The sequence below is a fragment of the Manduca sexta genome, chromosome 27 (assembly GCF_014839805.1).
Source record: "Manduca sexta isolate Smith_Timp_Sample1 chromosome 27, JHU_Msex_v1.0, whole genome shotgun sequence".
Lineage (NCBI taxonomy): Eukaryota > Metazoa > Arthropoda > Insecta > Lepidoptera > Sphingidae > Manduca > Manduca sexta.
In genome coordinates this window covers 14,690,112-14,711,019 of record NC_051141.1, presented here as the reverse complement: position 1 = coordinate 14,711,019, position 20,908 = coordinate 14,690,112, and the positions used below count along the sequence as shown (strand labels likewise).

Below are 20,908 nucleotides of genomic sequence, written 5' to 3'. Positions count from 1 at the left end.
TTAAATAATATCAATAAAATTATAACACAGTAGTGACTTTTTCCTATATATCTAATATAATATAATCTAATTACTTTCTGTTGTTGGGTTGTAGTAAGAAAAGGTGGAACCTATTCAGCTAATGGCAATACCTACATCCGGTCATCTGGTGGTGTGTTATATTATCGAGAATGTCATCGCAAAAAGCTTTATGACAAATTCAGTGTTGTCAGATTATTTAATTGGGTACATGAATAGCAACCTCCAAAAAAATATATTAGGCATTTTATAAAAAAATATTTACCTACTCTGAGCATTGCGTGAAATCAGGGGAGTCTGTATTTAATTATCACGAGCTATAACCCACAATATAATAATAGTTCAGTTGGGTGCGTCGGGGTAAAATCGGATGCATATTTCAATGATTAAATAGTTACGTTATACGTTATTTTTTGTGCTTGAATTATTTTTTTATAAGAATTCTATAGAAGTTATCATAGTGAATCATTAAGTTATCTACGTGTATTTAAATATACTTACATATGTAAATAAATAACAAATAAACAAAATCGACCATTTACCCGAGTTAAAAAAAATTATATAATTACTGAGTTCAGACGTCTTCGTTTAAAAGTAAATTTTGCCAAAAACTTGCAATATTTTACTAGTGCTAGATCAAACGATTATAATCCGTTCTTTAGCTGTATGTGCAAAAGTTGGGTTATAGCGTGACGTGTTTCGACAAATTTGAATAAATAAATCGGAAGATAAAATTAATTGAAACCAGTACTTAAATACTTAAGTTTTTGTTAAACTTTTTGGTACTAAAATCTAATTTTTTGTTAGCCCGGATTTGCTAGGTATCGGCAAAATACAGGTATTTTATTTATTAGCACTGTAAATATTATTTACTTGTCGGAATCTCTCATGTGAACAAGTGGAACGCAGGGAATATATTGGTGTCACAGCTAATATTATTTGAAAACAAAAATGATAACACAATAGCGAGTTATTTGATTTATGGTTGATACGTTATTAACTTGATGATGAATGATGCATACATTAATTTTATTTAGAAGTATAACCTACTACTGTGATGAATACGACGAATTAATTAGTTTGTTTTCTTACTAACTATAAGAAATTAGAATGACGATTGAGATTGTGATTGTTTATTAAAGACACCCGTTAAGTATTATTATTATTTTTTATCCATACTGAATGCAGAGAATGTAACTAATTAAGTATCACTAATTGCCTTGATGCGACATTTGTTCCTCACGCATGAAGTTGTCCTGCGCTTTGCAGCTTAAAGTATGTACGAAATATGAAATTCTACATAATCTTATTTTCTTGATATGTTAACATCGTTTTAAAGTTAACTACTTTATAGAAACCAATGAAGCAATTAAACGGCTGCGACTTATATGTTTTTGTACGTCGCGTCGTCGAAGTCGCAATTTATAACTCATTTGGTGCAGCAATTTTAAGAAGGGAGACCTCGGTCAATCAAAATTCCTTAAAGGAAAAACCTATTTATTGCCGTGACTTTGCTCTTTTTTTTTTATTATAATATATACATTTTGTTTCTATATTTTATTTATTTTCCCACTCTTCAAACAATAGAATTGCAAATCCAAAATGTTTAATAATAAAAAACTTACTGGTAACCCTAAGCTGACAGTTGTCAATTTTGACAGTTTTCTTCAAATTGTTAGAGCACACGTCACTCGTCACCATATATTCCTAATTACCTATATGTTATATTCAATTAAAATTCTCGATGTTCGTCACTCACCTTCGCAAGTCACCTCATTCGTAAAAGTTGTGATTTATAAAAGAAATCAGAATCGTGTTAGCTTGAAAATTCATATTTGATTCTACGAATTATTTTCCGGTTTGCTATAGAGTAAAACTAGACATTTTTAACTATTTCCTTGTTATAATATTGCGTTCGTAGCAGACTCAAACATTTTATGTTATTCCCAATATTTGACACATTTAAATTTTGAAATTCATAATGGCTCTCAAAGGAGATAGTGTGGCATCTAAAAAGTCAGTATTCTGGGCGTATGTGTTCTGGTTATTCGGAGGTTTATTTGGCGTGCACCACTTTTATTTACGCCGCGATAGACATGCATTCGTCTGGTGGTCGACGCTTGGCGGTTTCGGTGTAGGATGGCTTGGGGAAGTATTTCGCATTCCTAGGTATGTGAGAGACGCTAACGAAGACCCGAAGCACATGGAGGAGCTTGTTGCAAAAATGCATCGCAACAAAAAGGTAATTTTACAAATCTTAGATCAAGTCATACTGTAGTCATATTTGTCTACAGAATGGACCTGATAAGTACTATCTCACTGTAAAGTAATGTGGAATGACAGTTTACTGTTGCTTCTCATACAGTAAGTTAGATTTCCTGGCCTGTTTTCTCCTTTATTCCTTCCCCAACCTACTGTATTAAGGCTTGTAAGTACATCCATGAATATTATGAACACTATGGGCGCATATCAATAGTAGAGATCACTTAATAGATGACCTACTTGCTTGTTTGCTGACTTATACTACAAAATAAAAATTGAGGTCAAAGTACATTTGCATGAAATGTTTCTGCCATTTGACTCTTTCCAGTTTGTTTCTTGCACAAACTTAGAAAAGAATGTTTTGAAGTTTCTCAAATAAAAAAAAAAATGTATTGTGTCAATTACCTCAACTTTGGATGCCTAACTGCAGTTATTGAAGTGTATTGTATTCTGCTCCAATGCTTGTTAAAGCATTACCAATCAATAAATTAAACAATTTGACACAGTACACAAAGTTTTATAAAAGTCAATTTATTATTGTAACTTGAATGAGTCAAATGTATATACTTACTGTATTCTAGTACATTATATATGGGTTATTACATCTAACATTTATATAATATTGTGGTAAATTTTCCAATAACATGGTTTATTTTCTATTTTAAGACTTCAACTGCAATATGGGACACCGGTGTGTATAATTGTAAGTATTTAAGATTGCACGCTTTAAAAATGCTTTTAATCACCTTGTGCTTTAATTATGGTTTTCTATTACTGATATTATAATGTATGCAGGTTAGTATACTGAATACTATTAATGCATTTCCCATTAAACTGTGTCACAAAGTAGTTTTAGACAATGGGTGGCAGTGGCTAATAGTCCATATAACGTAATTCCTACCAGCTTTCCTTTATGTAGAATTTATGTAAAATCTAATGATTATCAGAACAATTTTCAGATTGCATATTAGTACCTATAGGCTGTGTCCAGTTTCCTTCCAGAATATTTCACCTCTCGCCACTTATGGCTGGTCAAATAATTAAATTATTGTGTACTAAATTTGTGAGAATAGTCAGACATTACATTTGTAGTTGTAAAAGGCGTTTATTCAAATATAAAAATTAAATCACCAGACCATATAATTTTACCTCTGATTTTGCTTCATCTCATACAAAGAATGTGTAACAAATTAAATACAGATATGATTTTGCAATTATTAATTGTGTGTAGTATTGACATATTGGTTTTGTTCAATAAATGCCTATATATTTTATTCCAATACAGTATTTATCTATATATATATCAAAATGAATCTCTATTTCCCTTGGTCACACCATCACGCGTGACCAGCTGGATTGATTCCACTATATTTTTTTGTTGTGTTTGTTGTTGTCAGGAGAAGGTTCATATGAAAGAAAAAAAAACAAAAAATAGCAAGCAAAATTAGAAAAATTAAGAAAACTTAACGAAAATATTAATTTTATATAACAGTTGTTTGAAATAACTGTCAGCGATTGACAGAATGCGCACTGCAAATTCATAGTAATGACGGGACAACGTTTGTCGGGTCAGCTAGTGTATAATAATAAAATATTTTCATAATTTGTAGCAAACTATTGCAAGTAAAAGAAATCTTTGTACGATACTAGGTTTTGCCTGCAGCTGCTCATGTGAAAAAGTTTTTCTAATATAAAAGTAGCCTCAGAAATAATGTAGCTTCCTATCAGTAAAAATCGGTTCAGTAGTTCTAGAGATTAACCCCTTCTAATCTACAAACACACTCGAAACTTTCCTCTTTATAATATTAGTATAGATTGACATGGTATTAAATTAATTTGTCTGTTGATTTTCATGTACATTTATAATGAACTTTAACCAAAAATATCAGTTTCTTATATTTTTTTTGGGTCAATGTACATAATATTAAGATTCCTTATATGTGCAGGGTGATTTTATATTAGGATATTAAATGAAATCACATACTCGTCTTTACCTCTGCTACACTTGTAATAAAAACATCCATGAAGAATGAAAATTTACACCAACCTTTCCACCCATATTTTTCTATTTTTTTATCATTTTGTAGTTTAGTGTAATAAAGCGTGTCAGAAGTACAGTAATAGTAGTGGCATCAGGGTGTGTAAAATTAATTAATTTACTTTTTATTGATATTTATTTTGTTATAAATTTACACTTTATTACATGTACTGTTCCAGTAGTGTTGGATTAATTAGCATTAGCGTTAATTGTCAGCATGCTAAATCACATTTACCATTGCACCGATGAAATACAGTTGCTATATTTCGTGAAGTGTTAATTAATAGCGGCGATAGCCTAGTTGGGTGTGGAACGGACTGCCAAGACGAATGTCCGCAGGTTCAAAACCCAAGAGCACACATCTCTGACTTTTCTAAAAATCATGTGTGTATTCTTTGTGAATTTATCGTTCGCTTTAACGATGAAGGAAAACATCGTGAGGATACCTGCACATCTGAGAAGTTCTCTATAGGAATTTCGAAAGTGTGTGAAGTCTACCAATCCTCACTAGGCCAGTGTGGTGGACTAAGGCCTAATCCCTCTCAGTAGCAGAGGAGGCCTGTGCTCAGCAGTGGGCAAAGTATATAATACAAGGCTGATATTATTATTATTATTAATTAATTCGCGCGTTAGCCCGCTATGCAATAGCAGCGCAAGTGTGCACGCTCTCCTTTGCGCCCACAAGAATAATGATACATTCCGTGCTAAAAAAAGACGCGAGAGAAGCTTATTAAATGGTTTATATTTTTGGAAAAATCTGTATTTAGTAGTAGTATGTGCTCTCATTTAGTAAAGAATCAAAATGACCTGTCTATAACTAACAAGCATTTTTTCTATAATAAATAACTTATCTAAATGAATTTTTCCCATTTTGAATCATTATTTATTAATGCTCTGCTCCTATTATTCATAGAGTTTTATAGCCAATAACCTCCTTCGATATATGGGCTACCCAAAACAAAAAAATAATATTTTTAACCAATAGTTCCTGGGATTAGTGTGTTGAATAAACATACTTTTCAGTTTTATGTAATAGTGTAGATATATAATGATTTTCAAAAGTCCAAAGCTTTTATATATCAAACAGCAATGCCTTATTATTGTATTACTATACTATTGTTAATACCTTTGTTTAAAGTTTATTATTTATAAGTTCCTATTATGTTTAAGTTTCTATAAAATTTTAATTTTATTCCTCTTAAGTATTAATGTTTGTTAGTCATATTATACTTACTTTGTGAATGTTGTGTATACCTGTAAGTGGCATGCATATCAGCCACTTGTCAACACGCAATGTCTTTTTTTAAATTTAAGGATATGTATGCTGTTGGTGTACCCTATTAAATAAATAAATTATAATAATATGATATTTTGCAGCCACCATTCTCCATGAATAGATTCACAGGAATGCTAATGGTTGGCTACTCGTGGGGTCAGATGATGATGTTTGCTGTACCCCCTGATGAGTTCTGGGGCATCAATTTTAGGTATCTCAATTACCTGATACCTCTGGTTGCTGCCCTTGGTAAGTTTTATACACTGCTTGTTGTATAATTTTGTTGTGTCTTATTTTATTTATTATTAAGCCATAAATTCTTTTTGATACTTTCATAGTTAGCATGATTACATGCCCATAAATAGGTGATGGCACTATTCTATGATTCTTATGCTGTAAATTTTGATGTTCAAATTCAAAATACCGTCATATAGCATGTTGTCCAAATTGCGACACAGCAGTACTTGCATATTGTTCACACATGGTCATAATACTACATATAGTGGAACGAGAGCTATGCAGGTAAAATATGAACCCATGCGTAATAAAAAGCATTGCTTCAGGTGTTTGGACAGTTGGCAACATTGGTAGTGAACAAGGCAAACTAAAATGGCCCTTGCTAGCTGCCTACGCTGCGTACCCCATCCGCTACTACATCTATGACGAGACAGTGTGGTTCACACTCATGGTTCTCGCTGCAGCCTTGGCGTTCGATTCCTTTTCCAAGGAATGGCGTCGTACCCCGAGAAAGAAGCAGCCTTTTGTTAGGTAATGTCTATATTTTGTTACCGTTTGTGTTTTTTTAATACTGTCTCACCAGGTCATATTTAAAGATTAATGTTTTAAATACGTGAGAAATGTTCGTGTGTTTTATTGTGTTAATCTAAAGTTTAGTAAATGTATAGGCCGCAAATGTTCATCAAATATGATGTCAGGGGCTGCTAATCGAATAAGCAGAATTTGGCTATTATACAATGAAATGATTACTCCTTCAGGCGCGTTGTGGTACTGGGCTTGTGCGCTTGTCTGTACCTTTCCCTGTGGTGTGGCTACCTGTACTTCCACGGCACAATCACCGACAGCGAGGGTGACGAGGTGCCAGTTTATGAAGCTCTGCATCACTTCTTCACTAGTCCCTGGTGAGTATACATTCATACATTTATATGAAACATAGAATCACGCCATTGACCCTTCTCAGTTCTATCACAAATATTATGTTACCAAAAAGTCATATTTTATTATGCTTGCGAATTTCAAACTGGGCAGTTGATCTATTGTGGAGTGAAGATATAAAGAAGTTACTAAACTCCACCAATACCCCCCCCCCCCCCTCCGAGGCAATTCTTGTGCGCTTGGTCTCCACACCAAATGCACGCCCATGCACGGGGGCACATTTGCCGCGACCCTAGGCGAACAGCTCGTGCGTATGCCTCTTGGTTGCTGAGTTCACATTGAGGTCTGTCTAAGAGTTCGTGAACATTTCCCTTCCCTTCCTTCCAACCATCTTAAGAACTCCTCTTCCTTCCCCTTCTCTTCCTTCCCTCTATCCCCTCCTTCCTCCCGGGCCCTAAGACTGTCTAGCTGTGATAGCGGTAGGGCCCACCAAACTCATCATGGGACTGCCGTGGTTGTTAAGCCGGGGGATCGCCTGTACACCGTTAGCAGGGTACCCCCGGTGATAAATAACCACGGCAGTTCCCCCTCCAAAAAAAAAACTCCACCATTAGTTAGTATCACTATCTTCCCTGCTAAGTTTTCTCAATGTATGTTTATACTTGTTCAGGTGGCTGGATGTTAAGCAATGTCTACTGGACACCTATCAATACGCTCAGCATCACGGTTGGTACGAGGTTTGGAAGCAGATCATCGATTTGTCAGACCCACATGGAGAACAGAATGCCTACAAGGTGCGCAGATTTATTTTTTCGATTATATTAATATTTCGCATATCAGAGATAATTGTGCTGTGCATCTAAACTAAGTATCAATGGTGGGGTTATGAAAATTGTGTTTTGGGCTTTACTGGCCTTGAAGCTAATCAGGTTATTTCGGTTGTTCTAGTCAGTAGTGAATGTTGATCTTGAAGCTTTGATGAATTGTAATTTGCAAAATCATTGTAATATATGTAGTTAAGTGTGAATTATTAACAGTTAACATCTAATCATAACATCCCGGGTGAATGTTCTTTCCGTGTTGAGGTCCATTATGCACATTTAGGTTATAAATAGTCCATACTTGAACCTATTCAGGGGTTTATGCGACAACTTGAAACAAAGATATTTAGAAACCGCCACTTTAATAGATTTACGTTATACAATTTAACGATATTATTTGCCCAGGTCCTAGGCCTCGGACCAGAAGCTAGTCAGCAAGAAATCACTTCAACTTGGAGGCGCCTGTCCCGAGAGAACCACCCTGATAAGGTGAAGGAGTTCCATCTTCGTCGTGCAGCGCAAGAGAAATTCATGGAAATACAACAAGCGTACGAGATATTATCTAACAGCAAGCACAGAAGGAACCGACGTAACAAGAAAGACAATTCCGAACCTAGAGGTAACGACAAAATAGAGTTGTAGTTTCCTTGTACATACTACCAAAGGCGACTTAGATAAGTAGAGTAGGTTCTAAATTTGTAGTTTTTTTTTAAAGAATTAATGAGAATTTAATTTCAAATACTATCTTTATTAAATCTGTATAATGTACACTCCAAATATTATAGTTTTGGTTTCTTAAACCATTTCTGATGTTGTTAAGTATGGTCTGATTCCAATAGTTTAACACGAAACAATTGAGCATAGAACAAGGCCAAGGAAGATTGTGTTATGTTATTTGGAATGGATTTTAAACACAAGTGTTTATGAATATTGAACAAATATAATATTGAATTTATTAACAATGTTTGCCTCACATATAGTAATATATGTGACATATTTAGCGGGATTTGTTTTTTTTTATGTATATACTACTATCATTATTTTGAATATATTTGTATTTGAAGGTTGCATTATGGCTATTCTCGATTTATAATTAATTAATTGCCTATTATATTTTTAAAACTACAAAATGCCTGCACGCGATTTCTATGTGGTGAATTTGTAGTTAACGGTTGATTTATGATGTGTAATATATCACAATTCAGATTATTACTGCCTTAATCTTTTACAATAGTCATTTGCTCTAATTTATTATATTTACAAAATATATCAAGCGGACTATCTGCTAAAATGTATACAAAATTATTTATTCATAATATATTCTAGTTAATTATATTTACATCATTTAGTATTAGGCCAGTGACTACTAAAGTGCATTTATAAACAATTGTATTTAATGGATCTGGTGAGAATCTAAATTGTAATTTATTTAGGTATTTTTTACTTGCATTTATAACACGAGACTTGGTACTTAAGATATATTTATTGGATATTAATTAATAGTGTTGTAAGTAAATTATTTGTTATTTATCTATTTACTGCATATGAGTATAACATATTTAATTATTCTTTTATTGTTATTTGATATACAAGTATTAATTTGTTCGGAATGGTATTAAAACAGTAAAAACCTAAGATATTTAAGTTGAAGACCTTGTTGATATGAAACAGCATTTTTTTATTATTATCTCGCCTTCATATAAATTACAGTAAATCGTGTCTAAAGTAAATATAGGTTATTGTGGGGCCCATTCTTAATTTGAACAGTTGGCGTAAGAATTCAAGTCACTTGACGGAATTCCTCCACTATAAGTACCACATAAATTGTAGATATTCATTTTATTTTGATTTAGTAAAGAAGAGTTGGCTGCATTTGTTACAATAACGTCAACAATTTGAACAATATTTTGCGTATAAACACAAGTCAAACGATAAGTATTAAATAATTTTGTCAATAAGTTTTTTAATTTGTGTAATACTTTGGTACCAGAATTATTACAAAACAAAAAGTATTATCATAACCAATTACTATAAAATCAAACTTTTAGGGATTCATTTTTCCTTTATTTTTGCATAATCAATAGGAAAACCATGAAATAAAATTTAAGACAAATACACTTGTTTTTGTTAGTTGTGTTATTTATTGCCAGATCTAAGATAAATGTAAAAAATATCTAGCAGTACATCACAAAATAATATTGGTGTAGCTGCATTTGAAAAATATTTTTAGTTAGTAAAAACTTATGTAACAAACAGCACCTTATTTTGTTCAATATCAAAATAGTATGAATATTTAATATAGCGCAGACCCGGAGTGATTTGAGTTCTATTGTAGAATATATTTTTAATCCGTTAAATTTATTAAAAAACGTAATACCCTCTACATTTTTTTTAATACCAAGAGCTAAATATTTACACTCAACAATATTTTTTTATACCATATTTTCACATATCTACTTTCTTATTTCATTAATCGTTTAAATTATGCTCTATGATGTCATTTATTTATCTTAGGAATAAGGGAGGAAAGTATGCATTTAAATGTACTTAAAAATCGTATTAATTTCTTACCCCCTTATTCATAGACGTTTTTAATCTAAGGACGGAGTAAAGCTGTGATAACAAGTAGCTAATATTGAGATACAACAATATTAGCCAATGACTACGGCCCATAGGGCCGTCCGCCATAGGGCTACGCGCTGTGAATGCTGCCATGCCGTCAGCGCTGAGAAACAGACTTGTTATCACAGCTTTACTCCGTCCTCAGATAAAAAACGTCTTCGAATAAGGGGGTTAGATTCTAACACAGATAAACTGCCATCATTACTATAGTGGATCTGTAAATTTTTATCTATAGTTTCATGCATATTGTCTATGCACATATGTATTTTGATAAGCGATTTTTTTGTATGAAGAAATGTTCTATTTAACATTAAAAGATTTTTGTTTTGTATTTATATAAGGACAAATAAAGGATTACTCGATCAATATACATTTTTTCATTTAATTATAATGGGCGGTGCATTTTGTGTCTTAATATGAAATACATAAGGGTTTATTAGGGTTCCGTACCTCAAAAGGAAAAAACGGAACCGTTATAGGATCACTTTGTTCTCCGTCCGTCCGTCTGTCAAGACCCTTTTTCTCAGGAACTTATATCAAATACTCAGGGCCCTTATTCTGTATGATAGTGTAAACGCGTAACGCAGCAGTGTCATATTATCTTCGAGAAATGTGTGTGGAATGGTATTCTGTAAGCCAAATTTCTATAGTACTAAACATGATGGGTTGTGTTAAGTGCTTGTTACGCACTGTCAAAATAACGTGCGGGATAGAGAATAAGGCCCCAGGTTAGTTGAAATTTATATCAAATACTCAGGTTTATAATACCTTTAAGCTGTAACAAAATCAAACTTCTATGTCAACGCAATCAAAAGAAACAGCAATTCAAACTCGCAACTACTCGCAAGGGAATCAAAACTTAAAGGGTACTTTCAGTCGACCTAGAACCTTGAAATTTGGCATGAAGCAGTGTTTTATAGCACATGTAAAGGAAAATTACGAAAACCTAATTTTTTGAGACCTTCGTCTTTAAAAATACACAAAAATACCATAATTATGACTCGATTGTCGTGATGGGTGAACTTTTACTTATATACCTATACGTTTGTACGGAACCCTGGGTGCGCGAGTCTGACTCGCACTTGGCCGGTATTTTTTAAATATTTTTAGGAAAAATCCACTACTTTACGGTGAAACTAATACTGCTAACAAAGAATTATATTGAGATTATTATTTTAACTGAATATTTTTCTACGATTGTGTGTTTTATTTCTTTCATCTCTTTATTATAGTCAGTTTCACACGGTTTATATGTCGCTCTTTAAATATTATGAATGACATATTTTTTCGGGAATTGTGTTTGAATTTTCTCGCTGCCTATAATAGGAGTCCTTAAATGAAGTAAAAGAAGCTAGATTTACATAATATTGTATTCGCCTCTTATAATTTAATCCCGAAGCTATTATATTGATTTATCTTGTATTATATAATTAATATCAACGGTATAATATGAAAGTACTTTATTTTCCGAAGTTGCTGAAATGATCATTAAGTGTATAGATGACAGACGAACAAAAGTGCTTATAGTGCGTTTTATCGCCTGCCTGCCTACGCTCAATAATCACTGACAAAAGATTTCGCGCGTTAGCTAAGTACTATTTTAAGGTAAAACGCACAATAATTTATGTGACACCTGGTATCATTAAGAACAATTTTCAACTTTCCATGAACAAAATTATGTAGAATTGGCTAGTAATTTTTTTTTCAGATATTTTTATAATACATATTTATATAATATGGATATTATGTTTGCTATACACGTAACGTTTATAAAATGTATTTTGAGTTATTATTTATCTTAAAGGACAGATTTCTTTCGAAGCGACATGTTCTTGAAATTACGAATAAGCTCCTTCATAAAGATTATAAAAAGGACAATTCGGATGGAGGGAATTAAAACAACGAACAAGTTTATTTAATTTCATTTATAAAGGTACACGTACCTACAATGTTTTATACAGAAATCAATGTTAGCCATTTAGATTGAACTTAATAAATTTATACCAAGAAATGCTTAGACCAACTACTATATTTGAATATGTTCACAATAAATGTGTTACAGTTAAACATACGGGCGCCGTATGCATTTATATATTATGTAAGCACAGCGCTTTTTCTCGATATTTAGTAAATATTTGATTTGATTACAATATGTAATAAAAATTCATTTAAGTACACACGAGCCAACGTAAGAACGGATAAATTGTGTGGGTTTCTTACAGGTGGCATGGTCGACGGACTTAGCGAGAAAAGGCGGTGTCCCCACATTATAATCATGTTGTGAAACCCCTATATAACATAGAATTTGTGATTTATTTCATAAATTATTTCATTAAGTAGATCTATGAGAACATATTACGTGAAATATTCAATTTGTTTTAGCTACAAATATATAACTATTACTTTATTAAATGGCACAGTACAATTTAGAAAACAAAGATGCGTCATATAAACAATTAATTATAGTGGTATGTTTGAACCTACTTTCTACATGCAAAAATAGTTCGCTATAAAACGTTTATATATTCTTTTATTTACAGTTAGCATATAATATTATTTACACGTTAAATGGCAAACGAGGGTTTGGTCTTACATACAAATATACTAACTATGTAGTAGAAACGTACTATATAATTATAATTGCATTTTAAATTTGATTCGTTTGAGCTTGATTTGTGCTGAAGATACAGAAAATAACCCTTAAAACTAATGTCTTTTTGTCTTTGCTACAAATTATAATTTACATAAAATATGTTTATGTACACGTAAACAGATGTCGGCAGCAGGCCCAAAACTGGCAAGTGGCGAAAATATAAAATGATTGCCCATTATGCGACCTCATAATATGGCAAGATGGCATAAGGCAATATATTTTGTAATGAACATTTTACAAGTTGAAAAATTAAATAAAATTCATGCACACCATAGTGAGGTATTACAGTACAGATAACTTTCATTGATATGTACTAATACCAATATAGGAATGTATATAATATCCTATTGATATAACTAAATGCTATTAGGAAATTATAATGCTCCTAAAGTTTAATATTCATGAAGTCCACACCGGCGTGGATTCAACGATGCAGTCAATGGCAAAATGCATATTCACATAGTGTAAATGAAAGGGCACAATCCAACCTCTAACCTTATATCCTTCCGCTATTTTACATTGTATTATAATTAAAACAATTATCACAGTTTAAAAATTAAAATAAAAATCGCTTAGTTAAATAAAACTATAGCATTCGAGAAACCGAAACATAGCCATCCTTAAACTAAATTAATAAATAACTTATTTTGATATTTGTTATGTGCGTCGTTGGTGCACGATAAAGATAATATTTTTCTTTACAGAATACTATAGACATAACAGTTCCTTTACAAACATTTAAGAATAAACAACAATAATTGATGAAGTCTCGCTCGACGATTCGCCAATACGAGATAACACTAGCCATCACATCAATGGCACGAAGGGCGCGCTCGCGCGTTAATTATAAAAGCAGTCTATTGACGCGGGAGATCAATGTATACATTGTACCGTGTTGCACGACACGTTCAACACGCACCTACACCGTGGTCTCGTTCCTGCGCAGCGGCTGGAGCTCGCGCTGCAGGTCGTTGTAGTACTCGTGATCCGACATGGACTCCTCTTCCACCGAGCGCTGCGGAAGGTATTTGCTGGGGCCGGGCCGTGGCGTGGAGTCGCTCCCGCTGCCGTCGCTGACACATATCGACTCAAGCGGCACCGGCTCCGTCGGGATGCCCAGGGTCTGAGTCGGAACACTCTCGTCCGACATTAGGTACTCCGGATTATCGATACAACGCTTTGAGCCACCGAAAGTGCTAAAGCGCAAATCCTTTACTTCTTGAGGCTCACCACCTTCTCCGATCAAATCCATGTAAGTCGACGCATTCTGGTTGTGTTGCGGCGAAGGCATTAAATAATCGTCTTCGTCTAATGGCAAGTTCAACTTAAGACTTCCGACTTGAGCTTCTTTAATCTTAGACATGCTGTCGAAATTGCCCTCAATGGATACTTCGGTTCTAGTTTTCATAGGATCACTGCAATATCTAGAGCTGGAACTGTCTGATACGCACACCCCATTGTTGTAATAGTGCCGCATATCCGCTCCATCTTGATTCCCTTGGTGGTTGTATCTCAGCAATTCGTGATCCCATGTCTCAGGCTTAGGACCGTTATTTTCCGAAACGACCCCGTCTGGTCCGGTACCGTTGTTCGCCCACGAGGAAGACGTACATGGCTTTAGTGAACTTGTCTGCGTTTCTATTCCGGCGCTGGCAGAGTTTGTTGAAGCCGTGCCAGGGACGGCTTTGAATTTCGGCTGCAGGTATTCGTCAGCTTCGACCAGCGATTCTGAGCCTTCCATTGCCGATGACAGATTTCTAATCAATTCCTTCTCATCCTGGAACATAAACAATAAAGTATTTAGTTTCCTTATTTATATGCTAACTAATATCTACAAGAAAGAAGATTACAATATTATTAATATTTACCTGCGTAGAATAGGACGGAAGTCGCATAAACTTGTCCCCAGGTATAACAAGGTATCTGCCGGGATCTCTGGCCATTTCAGCGAACGTGTCGGCGAGCTGCTTAAAGGTCGGCCGGCTGTCCGCATCTAGCATCCAACATGACACCATGACACAGTATATGTCTAACGTGCATATGCTTGGCTGAGGTAATTTCAATCCGTTTTCAATTAGTTCAGGCACATTTCTTGCTGAAATATTTTCGTACGGTCGTGCCCCATAACTTAATATTTCCCAAATCGTGACACCGAATGCCCAAACGTCACTCTTATGAGTGAAAATCCTGTGCTGTATGCACTCAAGTGCCAACCACTTGATAGGCATCTTACCACCTGCCGCTTTATATTCATCTTCGTTAATATCTAGTAGTTTAGCTAAACCAAAATCAGTTATCTTAACGCAGTTCGGGGTTTGTACTAATACGTTTCTAGCTGCTAAGTCTCTGTGAACTAATCTTTTATCTTCTAAGTAGGCCATTCCGCGTGCGATTTGAGTGCACCAATTTAAAAATGCTTTGGAACCTATTTTTTCTTTGTGTGTTCGTACATAGTCGAGCAAGCATCCTAGTGGCATCAACTGAGTAATCAACATCATTTGGTTCGTCATACAGACAGCCAACAGTTGAAGCAAGTTTGGATGCTCCACGCTAGCCATGATGTACGCCTCTTCAAGAAACTCTTTGCTTGTGTTCGCCCCTGTACCTTCCTTTAAAACCTTGATAGCGACAGGAATTTTTACGTTTTCGCCCTCAGGGACCCAAACACCTTTATATACTTTTCCGAAAGCGCCAAATCCGAGCATGCCACCTCTGCGCAACTCAGCCTCCTTAACTATTCGTAATTTAGCTAGATTTGGTTTTACATTCGTCGGGCGCAAAGGTTCATTATCTTCACATCCAGTTAGAACCAGTGTCATTTTAACGGCGTCTTTCTTTGCCTTTGCTTTTTGTCGGCAGGTATAGCCAATAATTGCGAGTACTATTAGTATCATGCATGCTAAGACCAGGAATATTACTAACACTGTTGGTGTCCTAGCTGTTGCCGTGCTCGAATGACCATTTGCATGTTCTGAGCAATACGGCTCTTCAATTTGATCTTGGAGTTGCTCGTCTAGGAATATCTTGTGAGGTAAGCTGTCAGGACATGTTAGTGTACAATTGAATTCAAGTCTTTGATCAGCAGTATTTACATCACTCAAGAATACCTTAAAATTTTTGCATTTGATACAATCTGTAGAACCGGGTCCCGTGCAGCCTTTGCACTCAGAGTGGCACGGCGTACAAATTCTTCCCACCTCATCAGTGTAGTGATCAGCTGGACACTCGTCTTCGCATTGATCTCCTCTATTGAAGCCATTGCAAACTTGACATACTTGTTTGTGGATACCAAAACCAGAACATTTTTTGCATAGAGGGTGACATTTTCTACAAGCCACTTTAACTTTCCCTTCAAGGGGTTTAACATTGCCAACCCATTCGTTATAATAGCCATCAGGGCAGGATTCGTCCTCTTTGAGACAACTCTCAACTCTAGCGTCAGCGCTGATTATGGCTTTTTTGCATGAATTGCATCCGCCTGGACCAACGGTGTTAGTGGGCCCAGTACAGCCATTGATGCAGTTGTAGTGGCAAGGTAGGCAAGTGCCGTTTTCTGATGCATATCTGGAGTCAGGGCATTCGGCAACGCAGTAGGGCCCGTCGCGTACGTGTTTACACCTCGTGCAGTTCGCCCGACTCGGTCCTGTGCAACCGTCGAGACATTCTGCGTGACACTGTTTGCAGATCTTCGCACCGGCTTTGTATAATCTGTAATCAATTTACACAATACATTAATGTTTATTTCTATCTTAATATGCAATCGTTATCGTCATCATCTTCATTTCATATTTTAAAATGCTTGTGAGGTTGCTTGACAGAGATGTGAATGAATAATATTTAGATTTGTTATAGCGGGCAGCACGAATAATAAGATTCTTACAAAATGGAAATATAGTATATACTTTTAGTATACGTGGAATTTTTGGATTACATAGTAGTTGAAAAAAATAGACTGTCGCAGTGCAAGTATTTTGGTAAAATGTACGAGCGTAATATATTTTCTGATATTTACATATGTATGTATAAATTTAATATACGATTAAATATACCCACCCTGGATGTACACTGCAATTCTGGATGCACGTTTCACCGAATTTAAAGTTTTGACACGCGAGGCATTGGTCCGGACCTGGACCCCAGCAACCGTCCTCAGAACATTGAGGATCACACACCAAATTTGATTTTTCTGTAGAAAATTCAATTGTTAGAAACATTTACAAGCATTTCGAATAGCGTCCTGAATTAAGCAAAAAGGGGTCAACAAATCGCGCAGCAATTCTGTGCCTTTGCTGTTAAAAGGTTAGTAAGTGCAATTATGAGTTCATGGAAAAGTTAAAGACAAAATTCGCTTGCACAATAAAGACACATTTGAATACTGAGGGCTATCGCTGATGCTTATATTTAAACTAAAATTAACCTAATAATGAGGATCCCCATAAACGATTGTCGCAAAGCTAACTCACCACAAGTCCTCGGATCGCCGTTTTTCTGAATTATTTGTTTATGGTCCTTTGATTTTACTAATTTATTCCACGCTATCTTCTCTGCATAACAAAGGTATCTGTTTTCCATAATCGCTATCGCCCCTGAGTTGACCCTTTTCAGAGATTTCAAGCCTAAGGACTTCAACGATGTTTTCACGATGTAAAGTGCGGCGAAGAGGTTTTCGACGACTTGTCGACCTCCAATCACTTCCAGGTTTCGGAAGTAAGAGAGACTAGTGAAGTTTGGATGATGCGCTTGGACGTTCAGGTAGCCGGTCACCTCTCGCACCGTGCTGAACACCTCCAAAGCGTCTGGCTCCATGCTCGCGTAGTGCTCACCAAATGAATAATCGCGATTCACGTGCTGAAATCCTGTGAATGTCATCTCGAGAATCTCTATAGAGCCGTCTATTATGGTGCAATCTTTGAATGATTCTATATTTCCGGAATGTATTGGATTTTCTGCTCGGCAAGTTTTCGGGCAAGTAACATTGCAAGGTATACACTCTCCGTTCACAGCCGTTTTGTTCGGCGGGCAGCTCCTGACACACGCACCGCTGTCTTTTAATAAGTGCTCGGGACAATTACGGACGCATGTTGCTCCATATGCATACTTTCCATTTGGGTTCGGCTCCCAAGAATATGTAGTAGGGTTATATATTTGCATTTGTGGACATTCTTGAGAACAAGTGCCTTCATCATAAAAGTTTCTACAGGCAAGACATTGGTTAGCTTTTGGACCCGTACATCCTCCGGCGCAGAAGGTGTTGCAACAATCTCGAGGGTTCGGCCCAAAGCAGCGTCCTTGTGCACATTGCGGGCTACAGTTTGTCTTCGAGAACTTTTGGCAGTTTTCAGGGCCTTCTCCCCAGCAGCCCATTTCACAACTGGGATGGCAGCGAGGACATACTCGTTCCGGTGTTGTAAAATTATACACGTATACATACGTTGCATTTACGCCTGTTATTATTTCATCCCAGTTAATAGTCTTGACGTGGCACAAGTTGTAGTTGTTGTAGATGCCCACACTGCCGCGCAGCACGTCCCGAAGCGCCGGCAACTCGAGAGTGAATGCCGTAGACATTGTTACCACCAGAGCAAATTCTTCATCTCTAACGTTTAGCTTGAAGAGAGTGCGTCCGCGGATGATCTGGAGTTGGGGCAGCACGATTTTTCGAACGCTCACTTGAGATATGAGCACGTAGCCTGTTACTTCTCGTATGTACTTTAGGAAAGATAAATCCATGGTTTCGTTCTGTAGCCATGTTAGCTCAAGGTTGCCGTCGACGTAGGTACAGTTAGTGAAGCGGTCGCGAAGATTCCGGTAGTGAGTCTCGCGGTTCGACGGGACTGACATCCGTCCGTTTGTACCGATGCATACTGAAAAGAAAGAATAAATCAAGTCAGTACATGTTAAGTACCGGGTGTTAATATTATTGATAAGATGTTTATGAGTACGTTCTAAGAAAAAAACATTATATTAATATCGCTCTGACTTCGACATGTTAGGAAAAGAGCGAGTGTAACGAAGAGACGGCGCCGAGTGGGCGGACTTAAAGCCTGTTTCTTCCACTATGCTACAAGCGACACCGCTATACGTGATTAAGCGATGAAATAGTTTACAATGCCGTTTTGCTCTGTTTTGAGATATTGAAGTCAAAAACTAAAGCGAGTATGTATAGCAAGCAGCATTGGTGAAGCGCACTAATTATGCCGTGTTCACAGTTTACTATGGACTGCTTATTTTTAGTGAGCACAATAAAGGGTATTGATTTGTTAATGTTTTAACGTTTGTTAATGTTTTAACACGGTAGTAAATTCTGGTGTTCGATTGTTTGGAAAATAAATAATTTACGTTTTGTCTTGTGGTTTTAATACAAGTCAACGACATAACAAAGTAACATTTATTTTATCATCTAAAATTTTGACGAAATTTTATTTTAAACGAAAACGTTTAAAGAAACTTATTGTTCTGTACAAAAGCCATTGTTTATCATGCGATTTTAAAGTTTATAAATATACTCTTGTAATGGGATACTTCGAAACATTGTCTATATTAAGAATACTTCGTGCAATTAAACCATGAAAGTACATACAAACCTCTTATTTAAGATTTTTAGTTAGTGGATTTGATCTTTATTAGCACGGTTTTAAGGTTCAAAATGCATTTTCAAGTCAAACCTTCTACACGTACAAAAACTCGAGTTTTTGTTACACAACTGCATAGAATTTTAAGGGTATTCAAGGTAAATTTTACCTGCTCGAATAAATAATAAGATTTTTACTGAGCACACACTGCAGAGAGGTGTAAACTTACGGTCACGTGATACTTTTGAAGGCATAAGAAAGTCACTTTTGACGTTAAAGCTTTTGAAGAATCGACTCTCTTGAAATGTAGGTTTGCTTGAGATAATTAAATAAATATGTTTGATTTAGAAACAAATATACCAGGTATTAACGTAAGTTCTTTTTATTTGGATGTTGAACATATTTTTGCCGTCGCGTTTGAAGTCGTAACGATATATTTTTTTTAGGTAATCTATGCGCAGATCAACTGTTAACTTGCACCTATTTCATATAATATACTTATATATTAATGTATAGAAACGGTACGAAATATTACTTGCTTTCATACGTATTAATGCGTGAAAACGAGTGCAGGTAAAATGCGTCACACACATCGACGTAGGGACGCAACCTTCTAAGCGTGACGATTATGATAACATTTAACAAAATTATGTTATTTGCCTATATGTTTTACAACTGGGTTAAGTTATAAATGTGTCCTGTATGTTTAGTTTTATCGCATCGAGCTAGAAATTTCTTTATATAGAGGACAACATTTATGTTCGAAGCATATTACCATGAGATGTGAGGCGATTATACAACAGTTGTTGATATAAACCATTTGCAATAAACCATGTGAATGTAAACTTTCCAAACGCCTTTAGGTTTAGAAGGCGAACAAATTAAAAATGTATAGATGTCATCAGAGTGGCGGCATGTGTGCAGGCAATAACATTTGGTCGGCATTCCACCCACGCATACACAACCGATTTCACGTGTCGTCATGTACCCAATGACACTAAATGATATACGTTGATTTAATTTCGTCGGCTAACAGTGTGGGCACCAGTGGTCTGTCCGGTCGACACAAATGCGGCCACTGATCGCGCCGTCGATAGGATTCAAACGTTTACAAGTTCGAGTCCAAATGATCACCGGTTTTGATGTGACACGCGCAGTGTTTTATGGGAATAACGCGCGTGTACTCGTGGCTATGCATAAACACTGACCTAAACAATGACAACAATGACCGCTTGTTGCGTACGAGTAGTCACCTATTACATTTTATTCGAGCCCACACTGATGATAAAACATGTGTGTGGAAACTTTTACATTTCGTATATTTGAATACGACGTTAGGTTTATCTGATGTAAATGTTTATTTCAAATAGTTTTGATAGGTTTATAGTATGGTTTTGTCTGAATGTGAAAGACATTCTGTCAGTTACTAGTTAGACGTGTGCAACCCGGCCAAGTTTGGGAGGTGTCAGTGTGTTAAGCAATCGCTCACTTGCTCAGCGCGCTTGGCTCGCCGACTGGTTTGTCACAGCGCGA

The 20,908-nt window shown here is 35.7% G+C and overlaps 2 protein-coding genes across 3 annotated transcripts in view; one reads left to right on the top strand and one right to left on the bottom strand.

The window, feature by feature from the left end:
• Positions 1–1,675: 1,675 nt before the first annotated feature.
• On the top strand, positions 1,676–10,518 carry LOC115455755 (dnaJ homolog subfamily C member 22). Its single transcript, XM_030184434.1, has 6 exons — positions 1,676–2,260; positions 5,696–5,843; positions 6,158–6,362; positions 6,590–6,733; positions 7,378–7,501; positions 7,934–10,518. Exons 1-6 carry the CDS (start codon positions 2,000–2,002, stop codon positions 8,168–8,170), a joined length of 1,119 nt encoding a protein of 372 aa, XP_030040294.1. The 5' UTR covers positions 1,676–1,999; the 3' UTR covers positions 8,171–10,518.
• Positions 10,519–12,057: 1,539 nt separating this feature from the next.
• LOC115455774 (epidermal growth factor receptor) overlaps positions 12,058–20,908 on the bottom strand; it is a 117,309-nt gene continuing 108,458 nt past the window's right edge. For both annotated transcript variants that reach the window (XM_030184473.2, XM_030184470.2), the window contains exons 2-5: positions 17,267–18,667; positions 16,857–16,989; positions 14,672–16,511; positions 12,058–14,580 (exon numbers count right to left, since the gene is read on the bottom strand). In XM_030184473.2, coding sequence (XP_030040333.1) covers positions 13,723–14,580; positions 14,672–16,511; positions 16,857–16,989; positions 17,267–18,667 — 4,232 coding nt within the window. In that variant the 3' untranslated portion in view covers positions 12,058–13,722. The remainder of the gene's footprint in view (positions 14,581–14,671; positions 16,512–16,856; positions 16,990–17,266; positions 18,668–20,908) is intronic.

What these genes read in the sequence shown, in the direction of transcription:
- LOC115455755 (XM_030184434.1), top strand. Translation starts at nt 2,000, where the DNA reads ATGGCTCTCAAAGGAGATAGTGTGGCATCTAAAAAGTCAGTATTCTGG. An exon ending in ACCTCTGGTTGCTGCCCTTG is followed by an intron (nt 5,844 to 6,157) that starts GTAAGTTTTATA and finishes GCATTGCTTCAG; the next exon opens with GTGTTTGGACAGTTGGCAAC. An exon ending in CACTTCTTCACTAGTCCCTG is followed by an intron (nt 6,734 to 7,377) that starts GTGAGTATACAT and finishes ATACTTGTTCAG; the next exon opens with GTGGCTGGATGTTAAGCAAT.